Source organism: Heptranchias perlo, chromosome 9 (assembly GCF_035084215.1).
Source record: "Heptranchias perlo isolate sHepPer1 chromosome 9, sHepPer1.hap1, whole genome shotgun sequence".
In the NCBI taxonomy this organism is placed as follows: Eukaryota; Metazoa; Chordata; class Chondrichthyes; order Hexanchiformes; family Hexanchidae; genus Heptranchias; species Heptranchias perlo.
The window spans coordinates 50,393,736-50,406,621 of NC_090333.1; the positions used below are offsets into that span (position 1 = coordinate 50,393,736).

The following is a 12,886-nucleotide window of genomic DNA, read 5'->3' on the forward strand; positions in this document are numbered from 1 at the left end:
ACATTTTGCACTTTTCATCTTTCAGAGTGGAAAAGAATCATGTTTCTGCTGCCAAAAAACGAACAAATGGCATTGCTAACCTTTCATGATTGGGTTTTTAATATAATGTCCATGTGGAGTCCAGGCACTGGAGATCTTCACGTGGTTGTGTATCTGGGGTTGAGAAGTGAGCTTTGCTTGGCGGAGAGGTTAGTATCAGCATCTAGGCTTGCATCTTGGTTTAGGAGTTTTCCTTTGGTTCCTGCTTTTCCTCCGGGCAGTTGGGGGAAGAGGAGCAGGAGGTGGGTGGATACCTGCAGATGAGTGGCTAGTGTTAAACACATCCAAGGAGAGCTTTGTTAGCCAGGTTGAGGAATCGTGTGGATGAGTGCTGCTGTCCCTTGTGCTGTATTCCTCAGTGGCCACATCATCTGTGAGAAGGAGAAAATGTGGCAACTAAGGCTGACCCCTGAGCAGCCTTGTTTGGGAGAGTGCTGCAGGTTCCTGGCTAAGCATAGGTTGGTTCCATCTTGTGGGTTGGAGGCATGGAGAAGGTTACTGGTCAGATGCTGCCCTCTGTGTTTGGAGACAGTGTTCCTGCTGGTCGAAGTTTTTGGCCAGACCGCTGCTTCTCCATTTTATTTTTAGAACTGCAGATGCTCTAGCTCTTGGGAAAGCTCCTGACATGCAGATGTGTCAGGGATGGTGAATTTATCCGGGCACCCCTTTAAGACTCACACTCCACAGCAGCACCTCACCTTTGCACCCAACTCAGACTCAAGCCAACCTCCCCTGGCAGCTGAGAGAACTCTGAGCACATGTTGCAAAGCTGTCGCACTATTTGAAGTAGAGCAGGGAGTTCTCCATGGTGTCCTGGCCAATATTTATCCCTCTGCCAACACCACCAAAACAGATTATCTGATCATGGCTGGTGTCCAAACTGGCTGCTGCATTTGCCTACACAACAGCGACTAGACTGCAGGTTGGCTGTGAAGTGCTTAGGGATCTCCTGAGGAGATGGTTTTTTTTACTGCAAAATACTGTAGAACGCATCAAATAAGTTGTCAAAAATCAAACTTTTCTGGGGGTGGGATGGGTGTCTCCGGACCATTCTGGAAAGGTCCATTTATATACGGTACTCACTTCTAAAATTATCACTACACCACTGCACATGAATGCACTGAGCTATGATGGTGCAACACAGATGTGGTGGTATCTGCAGCTTGACACGTACACACAGGACTGGATATTACTATGTACCTACCAGGGTCTGATCTTACTCTCGAGCGCAGTAAATCTCCAGTCGATAAGTGTTTGAGCCCAAAGCTTTTCACTATTCTCTGGGAAATGGTCCCCTTCCCGGAGCCAGGCGGACCAAGGATGACTGCTCGGAATATTTTGGAAGCCATCTTTCAGACGGGCTAATTGAAATTAAATTCGGCAAAATTATTCAGGTTCAGAAAAAACGCGGGTGGTCCTACAGAGGGCGAAAAAAATACCATAGTTCACCATCCAGGAACAGTTCCAGCAAATATACTTTTATTTATAAAATGTACCACAATTTCCTTCTGAACCATATAACAATTTGCTATTCTTACAATTAAAATACTTCCAGACTCAACGAAGACCGAATTATCCACTGACATTGCATATGAGATTTTTAAAAAAAAACTTTTTGCAGTAAAGGTATTTAAATTCATTTCTACTGCACAATAAAAAAAATAAAATTCCTTTATACAGACATTTTTTACACTTTTACAAACTACTTTCACAAGCTGGGATACAATCGGAAAAATATTTGAAACATTTTGATTTTTTAAAATGCAAATATACCTTCTCTCTATAAGGTCAGCGTTGTTTTCCTGGAATATGGCGTAAAGGGGGATTGAACGAATTCTATCCGCGTCAGTGGAGAAATTATGCAGACTCTCCCAATGAAAGCCTATGCTTACTCTTCCCTGCATAGAAGATTGTATTATTGGTGTAAACGGCATTAAAGACAGGACTGATTTCAGTCCGTTGTAAAAAATGACCATCTCTGTCACCTCGCAGTGAAAGTATGCGGGGCTCACGCCTCCCCAAAAGCACTCTGGACGTTGTAGTTCGCACGATGTCAATTGCACAGAAATGAAATTGACACACAAACTACAAATACCGAAGTAATGGCTGGGTGGTCAGAGCACTAAAACAGCGCATGCCCTTGTAGTGCGTGCAACACACCCCGTAGACTGGCTCTGGGTCAGATTTGAGTATTAAAAAGCTTGTTCCATTCCAACGGGTATGGACTTGAGGCAACCAGTAAGTCCGAATTTATTGTGATGAAAATCAATTCCTTGTCTGGGTCACACCTGTGTCTTCATTTTTACAATTGAACCAGAGAAGCAATGTATTTCAGATTTTGAATGACCTATGATATGAAAGATAAGATATATGAAAGAATGAATTGTGCAACTCCTTGAACATTCAGATAACAATAAACTTTAGGGTTCTAAAATGTTCTTTTTCTTCTCTCCTCTCCCAAAGCAGCTGAATTTGGATCTTCCGCTAACTCGCCCAAGTGACCGTTCTTCATGTGTAAGCCTTGACAGTGAATGATGGCAAGCTACTTGTTGGAGGGTACATTACAGTCCAGCCTTACCCTGTCCTCAACTGGTGTCACCACATTCGGAATGGGAAACGTAGCTGATTTCCCCTTTCCCTTTTCTATTTTAAGGGACACTGCAGCCAACTTTTATAACTTTTCCCCACCACCATATTTGAGATTAACTAACAGCACAGACTAAGGATCAAACTTGGGCCCTTCCTGGTCGGTATGGCTTAGTGCATTTACCAACTTGGTACATTTACCAACTGAGCCAGAAGAAGAGCTCCTTTGAGTTTCTTTTATTCCGATGTAGTGTACTTTCTGAAGTAACATAGGTGAAAAACAGCTGCTAATTTGTCTTTGAAAGGGATTATCTGGTTTCATCACATTGACATCACATTCGAATCGCACGGTGATGTTTTGGCAGTGAAATTTTGTATTTCAATACCAGTTGAGTCTTTGATTCATAGTGTTTGGCAGAAAACGGAGTTTGCAAAGTGATTTTCAGTAGTTTTAACGAATGAGAAAATAGTAACTTGAAAGTTTTGTGCTTTGTGTTAATGTTTAGAGCTGACAGTCAATCATGGGGCAATCACTAAAACCAAGCTTCTAGTGCTAGTCACAGTCACATGGTTGATTGACATCTATTAAAATGGACTAAACATTCTGGTTGAATAGAATTTTAGGCTGACTAGCAAAAATGAAACATGTTACTGTATTGTGAATGCTGGTCATGGTGCACACAGGATTAAAATTAAGATACCAGGCCCAGAGTCGGATGATTGTCTGGTACAGGCATAAGGGGCACATGAACATGCAACGTTGAACTCGGTATCTGTTTGTCTGGTCCGCTGTGTCCAAAATGTGGCTAATAATAAGCATCAATTGGATTGCAAAGCAGCAATCGGGTGGGATAGAATATTTTGTTCCCGGGTAGGGAGTCAAGCCATTCAATTCAAACACAAATATCTTGTGGATCTTTTTACGGTACACGTTGGATTGGTGTCTTTATTTCAGTTTGATACATTTTTAATCTCCTTTGTTCCTTCAAGTCAGCAGTAATTCTGAAACCATCGGAGATAATGGTAGGCACGAGATTCTGCGGTATATCAGCAGCAAACCATGTTAGGCTAATCAGGACCACGTTACATGGCTCGCTTTTATATTGAGTGTTTGTGCAAGAGCAGCTATTTTGCTGCTTTCTATACCCTGAGGAGGTATATTTAAGGATATATTTACAATTAATCTATTTTTTTGTTTCTGCTACTATTCATCTATCTGTTTACAATAATAATTTCAGTCGGGATTCTAAGAGTGCGTACTCGCCATAAGGTGCACATTCACTGTGAGGCAAGTATTCAACCGAGGGCAAGTAATTAACCTGGGGCATATTCTTGGGAGCTTTTGTTCACCGTCAAGTACTGTGGGAGAACCTTCACATGGACTGCAGCGGTTCAAGAAGACGACTCACCACCACCTTCTCAAGGGCAATTAGGGATGGGCAATAAATGCTGGCCTCGCCAGCGACGCCCACATCCCATGAACGAATAAAAAAAAGTACAGATTAACTCCAAGATGAATGTTCACACAGAGTGAGTGCCCATCATGAAGCAATAATGCACCTGTGGCGGGTACTCCCTGCGAGGCTGCAGACTTATTCTGAGACAAGTACTAACCCAGGAATAAGTATTCATCCTGAGGTTGTACATTTACCTTTGGGGCACACTCAACTTCAAGCTGTAAATCTGTCCCCATTAGACTACCTCTGTCACATACACACCTTCAGGCAGCATAAACCCCCTCATTACTGTGAGACTACATTCCTCCCTTCACTGGACTACCAGAGATGAAACTGCGCCATAGATAGAAATGAAAAAATAGAAATGGTCTCCCCCCTATCTGCTGCTAAACCTTTCAGGGATGTCATTGAATGCAACTTTCGAAGGAACAACACTCCGTGCTATGCAGCAGTGAGACATCAGCTCAATGCGGAATCCCCGCACTGAGTGACCAATCTGAGTCATGTCTTGCACATTCCCTAGAAACTGGGTTCATTATGGCATTGATGGAAGCCTCCAGACAGATCACCACTCCATCCTGTTGGTTGCATATAGCGCACAGCACGTGTAAGACTTAATTAAGGGAGAATGGGTATGTGTTTTGGAACGGGATTAATAGTTGTATGGATAAATAAAAATAGAAATGATCAAATGCTGTGTGGAATATGATGGTTGCTGAGTTGAGAAATATCATTCCAAAGAAAGAAACTACTTATGAATAATGTGGGATGAAAGATTAGACAGGTATTTTGGAGTTTTGCTTGATAATCTTTTGATAAAGCAGGATAACTTTGCAGAACCTTTCTTTAGGAGATTAAATGAATTTGTTGGAGTCCACGATGGAGCGGATTATTTCATAAGATTACTTTCTGGGTGAGGTTCTCACGCCGTTTTCTATCACTTCTCTCACTTTCTTTGTCCACCTAGCCTGATGGTCCTATAGCTGAGAGGACAGTGCTCGACCTGCACCCAGGCTGCTACGAACGCCTCGTTCAGCCAGCTATGAGGAATCACCAGTAACTGGCGGACTATGGCGCTCCGATTGGATTATCACTTCTCCTCCGACAAGCTGCAGCCTCTGCTTTGTACCTTCCAACTCAATGCAGCTCAGATTGGGAGTTGAATGAAAGAGGGCTATGTCAGTCCTTTGCTCTACACCACAAGTATTCACGTGCTAATACTCGGCATCACAACGCCACCTGTTGTTTTGAATTTCTAAGCAGTGACCGGTCGCTACTGGTGAGGTTTCTTTATCTGACGGTTATAAATATCCCCATCTTCGGTATTAAAATGGCATTATCTTTGGACCTGGATGCTGAAAACGATGGATTAGTAACATTTTGTGATTTTCTTTTTCATGTTCTTTTCATCCTTTCTCTCCTCATCTCCCCAAGTCATCAATTCAGTTATTTCCCAAAAGAGCCATCATATCTTACCCAAGTGGCCATTTTCATGCATGAACCCAGTCACTGTGTATTAGGCTATTCCATGATGGAAAGGATTACAGCTAGGCCCAACCCTGACTTCACTCAATGCCCACACGTGCACATTGTTTAACGCGGATCATTGGGATAAGTGACCAGCTGTGGGAGCTCTGGTTAAATTTCACCCTCCATAACAAGGAAGTGCAAAGGCTAATTTTAGCACAAGTGCTGCCCTGGCTGAAATCAGCTAATTAATCAACACATCAGGAATCAAATCTGGGATTTTTAAAAATCTATGGCTTCATACCACACCATTCAGCGAACAACATAATTCACATTCAAGTGATGCAATGACATTTCTTGATGACGTTTGTATTTATCTATATTTTACAGACAGTCATTGTCTTTTCAGGCAGTGATCATTTGTCTGCTGTCACAGATGAAAATCAGCATTGCTCCTGGCACCTACCTCCTGTTGCTGTAACAGGGAAGTAAGCACAAATGTGTACTATGGATGGGAATTCTCTCAAGATCAGTCAGGGAAGGCACAAGAGACAGCGCACATCTTAACTTGGTAATGATAAATGACCCAGATAACGTACAGGAATCAAAGTTGTTGCACGCTTGCAGGATAGCAACGACAGAAATATCCAGTTCAACATGATCTGAGATTCAGAAATAAGGACCAGAAATCAACTATATAATTTTAAGATAAGAGAATATATAGAGTTGAGCATCCACATTGATTCCTAGTAATCAAAGTTATGGGGAAAGGTGATAGAAGTCGGGCTTGTTCTCTTTAGAAAAGAGAACACTTTGAGGGGACCTAATTCAAGTTTTCAAGACATGATGCGGATTGACGAAGAAGCTCCAGTTAAATTATTCACTAGTGTGCAGGATTCAAATCTCAAAGGGCACAAGTTTAAAGGTAGGAAATTTTCACATTTTGGAATTTCAGATTATACTGTCACATGAGGACCTTGGTGTACTACATGTTAAAATTACTACAGCTGAACTAAACTTAGAGCTCAAGGGGTTAAATTCACAGGACAGCAGGACTTGCAGGTGACAATTAAGTGTCAGATGGAGCATATGAACCAGCATGCTGGAGATAGTGAAAGGTAGTTGACATTTCAGCAGTCAATTCTCTTCATTTGAACTCAACAGGGTTATAGCTAAATTTGGCTAGTGGGTTGCACTCTATTAGTCAGTAAGACTAAAGACTGACACTGGAGTCGGGCATTTAAAAAAAACGAGAGAGATGTCAAAGTTGGAGGAAGTCAGAAAGCCATGGGGTTGTGAAAAGAATTTAACACAGGAGAGAGGAGTTAGAAAATTAGCTTTCAGTCAAGCATGATGACCCAACCTATTATGGACTATATAGCATTCATTTAATCTCCAGTGGGAAAGTTCTGCATAAGTGTTCTCTGATAGCTAAACATAAGCAAATATGACTCCAGATTAAGCATCCACCTGCACATCTCCACTATTCAATCCTACCTGCTGTCCTCCATAGATAACAATCCCCTCCTGTTCCCCTTGCCCCAACAGCACAGGAACCATTGGTATTTTAAAAAATTTGCTCATTAGATGTGGGCATCGCTGGCAAAGCCAGCATTTATTGCCCATCTCTAATTGCCCTTGAGAAGGTGGTGTTGAGCCACCGCTGCAATCCGTGTGTTGAAGGTTCTCCCACAGTGCTGTTAGGAAGGGAGTTCCAGGATTTTGACCCAGCGACGATGAAGGAACGGCAATATATTTCCAAGTTGGGATGGTGTGTGACTTGGAGGGGAACGTGCAGATGGTGGTGTTCCCATGTGCCTGCTGCTCTTGTCCTTCTAGGTGGTAGAGGTCGCGGGTTTGGGAGGTGCTGTCAAAGAGGCCTTGTCAAGTTGCTGCAGTGCATCCTGTGGATGGTACAAACTGCAGCCACAGTGCACTGGTGATGAAGGGAGTGAATGTTTAGGGTGGTGGATGGGGTCCCGATCAAGTGGGCTGCTTTGACCTGGATAGTGTCGAGCTTCTTGAGTGTTGTTGGAGCTGTACTCATCCAGGCAAGTGGAGAGTATTCCATCACGCTCCTGACTTGTGCCTTGTAGAAGGTGGAAAGGCTTTGGGGAGTCAGGAGGTGAGCCACTCGCCACAGAATACCCAGCCTCTGACCTGCTCGTGTAGCCACAGTATTTATGTGGCTGGTCCAGTTAAGTTTCTGGTCAATGGTGACCCCCAGGATGTTGATGATGGGGGATTCAGTGATGCTAATGCCATTGAATGTCAAGGGGAGATGGTTAGACTCTCTCTTGTTGGAGATGGTCATTGCCTGGCACGAATGTTACTTGCCACTTATCAGCCCAAGCCTGGATGATATCCAGGTCTTGCTGCATGCGGGCACGGACAGCTTCATTATCTGAGAGGTTGCAAATGGAACTGTACACTATGCAATCATCAGCGAATATCCCCGTTGGTATCACATATAGTATTTGATCATCTTTATCCATAGCAATCCCTATAACCTCTGTCCCAATTCCCAACCAGATGTTTATCCAGTTCCTTTCTTAGAGAATTTGTTGATTCAGGGAATGCTGTTGATGGAATGAATGACCTTTTCGCATCCCACTGATTTGTAAGCCAATTTAGTATCATTCTGTGTACCTTTGGATAGTACATGAGTACAGTTGTGCAGTTCATCCTCAGCTCTTCACAAATAATCATTTTAACAAAATGACCCTTAACTATTCAGCAATACTATCTTTCCAAAAATAGTAATTGTTTGAGAATTTCAGCGAAGTTCAGTACTTGCAAGATCAAACAGGAGCAGTTTATGAATATCATTAAGCTCCTGTGATGCATTACTACTTTGAAGTATATTGCTATATGTGGTATTATATCACTGTGTATCTGTAAAGTTTTTAAAAATAGCTGAATTCCATGAAATGATGAGTTCTTCTTTTAAACCTCAGACTGTCAACAGGACTAAGGAAATGCCTGTCTCCATGGGCCAAATGACTTTGCTTTTAGTTCAAACACTGTGATGCCAACATAACATTAATATTACTCTAACAAAGTTTCTTAAAGAACAGAAGTTTTATTACTATACTAACATTATACAACTAAATTATATACTTAAAACATAATTTTAACTAAAACTTTAAACAATTATAGACTTCAATTCTGTTGGGAAAATCTCTTACTCCCACGCAACCTACTGTGGGGCAGGTATGACGTGTGAGCTACTCCTTTCCTGCAATAGGGATTGACATTTATCCAAAAGAAGACCTTCTCCAGCATCAGGGCCCTGAAAATACTCTGTGGGGAAGAGGGAAGGAGAAGCAAGATTTTTGCCTCCCACAATATTAATTTGAGCATGAGGGGGAAGTGAGGGAGAAAGGCTTTCTGTCTGTTGGTCCACTGAATGGACAGCTGATGCTGTTTGATATCTTAAAACTTCCCGCTTGCAGTAAAAAGGGCAGTAACAAGAAATATTGACTGCTGAAAATATTGGCATTATAATAGTGGGAGAAACTTTTAAAGAAGGCAATGCAGAATAGGACATAAGACTTCAGATTTTGCCAGGGTTTGGTGCTCCATGGAAAGGGGTTGGAGCTCCTTTATCTTTGCAGGAATGTTCCACTGGGGAGTTTTATTCAGTCTACCTTATGAATATTGTTGGAAATAAGGCACTGTGGCAGATTCACCGAGACACTTTCTTGAAGTGCAGGACGTTTTACAAAAGTTAGTTTACAATATCAAATCAGGGATTTCTAGCTAATGTTATTGTGGCCGATTTAAAATGGAAATTGGCCATTTACAGTGGCACCTACAGGTATAACTGGTACTGCAGTTAGATGTTGACACTTTTACAACTTTTCTTTCTCATAAGCAGTGTATGACAGGAACCTTCAATGCATTTTAAATTGAATATCACGACCCAGTGGTACCAATCAGATCACTGAAGCTCTCAAAGAGAGTTGTCTGGATTCTAGCCCCAATAGATTGGAGACAAGAATAGATTGCTCTTTCGCATCAAAGTTGTCCAAAGTTTTAACAGAAGCAGTAGTGGCTGCCATGCCTGCACCAATGACTGCCCATACAGCCTCTGGTTATGGGCTCCCTGCTGCAGCTCATACTGAAGCTGCCACAGGCTCCTGGCTCGACTGCAGACTCATGTGGTCGTACATTATGGTACTGCAGATGCAGGTAGTGGGCTCCTTTTTGAGCCACCAACTGATGCAAGTTCTTGGATACATACTTGACATGAATTAGATGCTCTGTAAATGCAGGACCTCTGAGATCCCTGTCTTGTGGCTCCTCTGTCGAGAGAAGGCATCTTCTGCCCTTCCTCATCAACAACCTTGTCATCCTCCTCCCTCACCACTAATGCTCTGTACCTCAAGTGATCTGCCATCAATAACACTAACTAATCCCTCGTAGATGGGTGTTACTGGGCTGGTGCTTGGTAAAGGGGAAAACAATGACACAGTATGTGAGCTAATTATTGGGGGGGGGGGGGAGAGAATGAGGATGAGGACCTTGGTTCTAGTGACAGCTGCTCCTTCCAATGTTGAGGTTGAAGATAACCTGGAAGGAATTTTTACATACATACAGAAATTGACAAAAGCATTTTGCAAACAAGTTGAAGGTTTTAAACCTGAAAGTTATTTATGCCAAGAGATTGCAATTGAGTGCCAGGAATTAATGAGGCTTGATACAAAGACTTTCCTAAGAAAACTGCAGCTACCATGTCTCCTCCTTTGTCTCCCACAGGTACCTTATCTGCCTGCCCTGCATCTTCACAGCTTTCTTCTTAAAGGTGAGAAATACACAGGCTAGGGGGTAGCCTCTCTCAGTGGCACTCCTTTCTCTTGAATTGTGTAGACTTCTCTTTCAAGAGGAAGGTGCAGAGTGTGAAAGAATCTTTCCTGTCATTCACTAGGAGTGCCATCCAGGTGTCAGTGAGGATCATTAGGACTTATGCTATTTAATGCACAATGTATTATTATCAAAGCCACTGACTTATGTCAAATTACAGGGTACTTTGGGATTTTTTTCTATTGTTTTGGGGATCAAATTCCATGATTGTCAATTTTTCTGTGAAAATTGTAAATCAATGGCCTTGAATATTATATATTCTTTTGCCAATTCACTCAATTTTTTCTCTTACCTTTTGTAAGCTGAGGATACATTGCAACATGGTAGACAAGAAGTACCTAGCATATAGCAGCAATGGGGAAGAGTTGTAGGGTTTAGCAGACCTAGGAGGGGGGGGTGGCTCTTTGGGCTTTGGTGGCACTGGAAAGTGATCCTGGGATTTGGCAGAAGTGAAATGTGGGTCCTTGAATTTGGCTCCACTGTATTCGGGTCCTAAGATTTTGTAGCAATGCAGGGAGGTGTCCTGGGATTTAGTAGAATGGGAAGGGAGAAACCTCAAGCTTATCAGTACTGAAATGTGGTCCTGGTGTTTGTACCTGTCCACTAGCTACAACTAAGCTTTTAGCTTTTTTAAAATATCATTTTAAACACCCTCAACCATCTAAACTCAAGGGAATACAAACCAAGTTAATGCAACCTGCCCTCATAATTTAATCCTTTATGTCCTGTATCATTCTGGTGAATCTGTGTTGTTCCCCCTCCAAGGCCAATATATGCTTCCTGAGGTTCAGTGTCTGCAAACTGAGCACAGTACTCCAGATGGAATCTGATCAAGTCTCTGTACAACTGAAGCATCACTTTCTCACTTTGTTTTCCAACCCACTTGAGATAAAGGCCAACATTCCATTAGCCTTGTGAATCTCTTGTTTTTTTGTTTTCTCTTATTCAGTCATTTTTTTTCCATTTGTCTCTGGTCTTTTACTTCTGTGTGTGTGTTCTTTTGTGATTCTATCTGTGTCATCTTTCACTTTTTTCTCTACCTTTGTCCCATCCTCTCTGTTGACCCTTTTCATTGCTACTGCTACTCTTGTTCTCCTCACATTCCCACACCCCTCTTCCTCTTATTGTTCTCTCTTGTTTCTCCCTTACCTTGTTGCTCTCCCAGCCAGTGCTCTAACCTTTTGCTCTCTTCTCCCTCTTCCCTATCTCCATTTGAACTATGAGTGCTTTAAATTTAAAGAGCCAGTTTCCCGGTTGCACCATAACCAGTGAAGGGCATCTCACTGTCCCGGGACAGGGAACTGATGATAAACAGACAAGGAGTTAGTCCACACATGTATTATGCATGTTGAACATTGTCTACTTAGCTCAATACCATACTACGCAGTGGGCTGAGCTATCTATGAGCTATAAAGCATTTTTCTCAATCCCTAATTGTCAACTTGGCTCAGTGGTAGCGCTCTAATTTCTGAACCAGAAGATTATGGACTCAGGACCTAAGCACACAATCCAGGCTGACACATCAATTTTTTTTATATTCGTTCATGGGATGTGGGCGTCGCTGGCGAGGCCGGCATTTATTGCCCATCTCTAATTGCCCTTGAGAAGGTGGTGGTGAGCCGCCTTCTTGAACCGCTGCAGTCCGTGTGGTGAAGGTTCTCCCACAGTGCTGTTAGGAAGGGAGTTCCAGGATTTTGACCCAGCGACGATGAAAGAACGGCGATATATTTCCAAGTCGGGTTGGTGTGTGACTTGGAGGGGAACGTGCAGGTGGTGTTGTTCCCATGTACCTGCTGCTCTTGTCCTTCTAGATGGTAGAGGTCGCGGGTTTGAGAGGTGCTGTCGAAGAAGCCTTGGCGAGTTGCTGCAGTGCATCCTGTAGATGGTACACACTGCAGCCACAGTGTGCCGGTGGTGAAGGGAGTGAATGTTTAGGGTGGTAGATGGGGTGCCAATCAAGCGGGCTGCTTTGTCCTGGATGGTGTCGAGCTTCTTGAGTGTTGTTGGAGCTGCACTCATCCAGGCAAGTGGAGTGTAGTTTTGAGGGAATGCTGTATTGTCAGAGGTGCCATTTTTATTTTTAGGAGACATTAATCTGAGGCCAAGGTTCCTGTTGCTGATTGCTGTCCACTAACCGATACTGAAACTATGTGTATTGGGCATCGGGCACGACTAAATATCCTGCTGCTACTGTCTGGGAGCACAGATGATGAACAGCCATTTAGGGAAGGTTCTGGAGGCTGACCACTGCTTGTGGAATCATACAAGCAAGTTAAGAAGTTAACAAGCAGTTAATGCCTTCAGAGTATGGGAGAAAATGGCAGAAAAAAAGGATAATCAAATTCCCTAAAGTACTTTGAAAATCCTATTATCTTGCATCACACTATAATTATTTTACTTGCTCTTGGCTTTAATTTGTTTCTTTCTCTTTCTGCCAATATATATGTACTTTTAAAATCCAAAATAATTAA

General features: G+C 42.6%; 1 protein-coding gene across 1 annotated transcript in view; it reads right to left on the bottom strand.

Annotated features, from left to right (window-relative positions):
- Positions 1–2,091, bottom strand: part of ak4 (adenylate kinase 4) — a 36,347-nt gene extending 34,256 nt beyond the window's left edge. The window contains exons 1-2 of the mRNA XM_067990387.1: positions 1,813–2,091; positions 1,244–1,456 (exon numbers count right to left, since the gene is read on the bottom strand). Of these exons, the coding sequence (XP_067846488.1) occupies positions 1,244–1,388 (145 nt within the window). The 5' untranslated portion in view covers positions 1,389–1,456; positions 1,813–2,091. The remainder of the gene's footprint in view (positions 1–1,243; positions 1,457–1,812) is intronic.
- Positions 2,092–12,886: the final 10,795 nt, after the last annotated feature.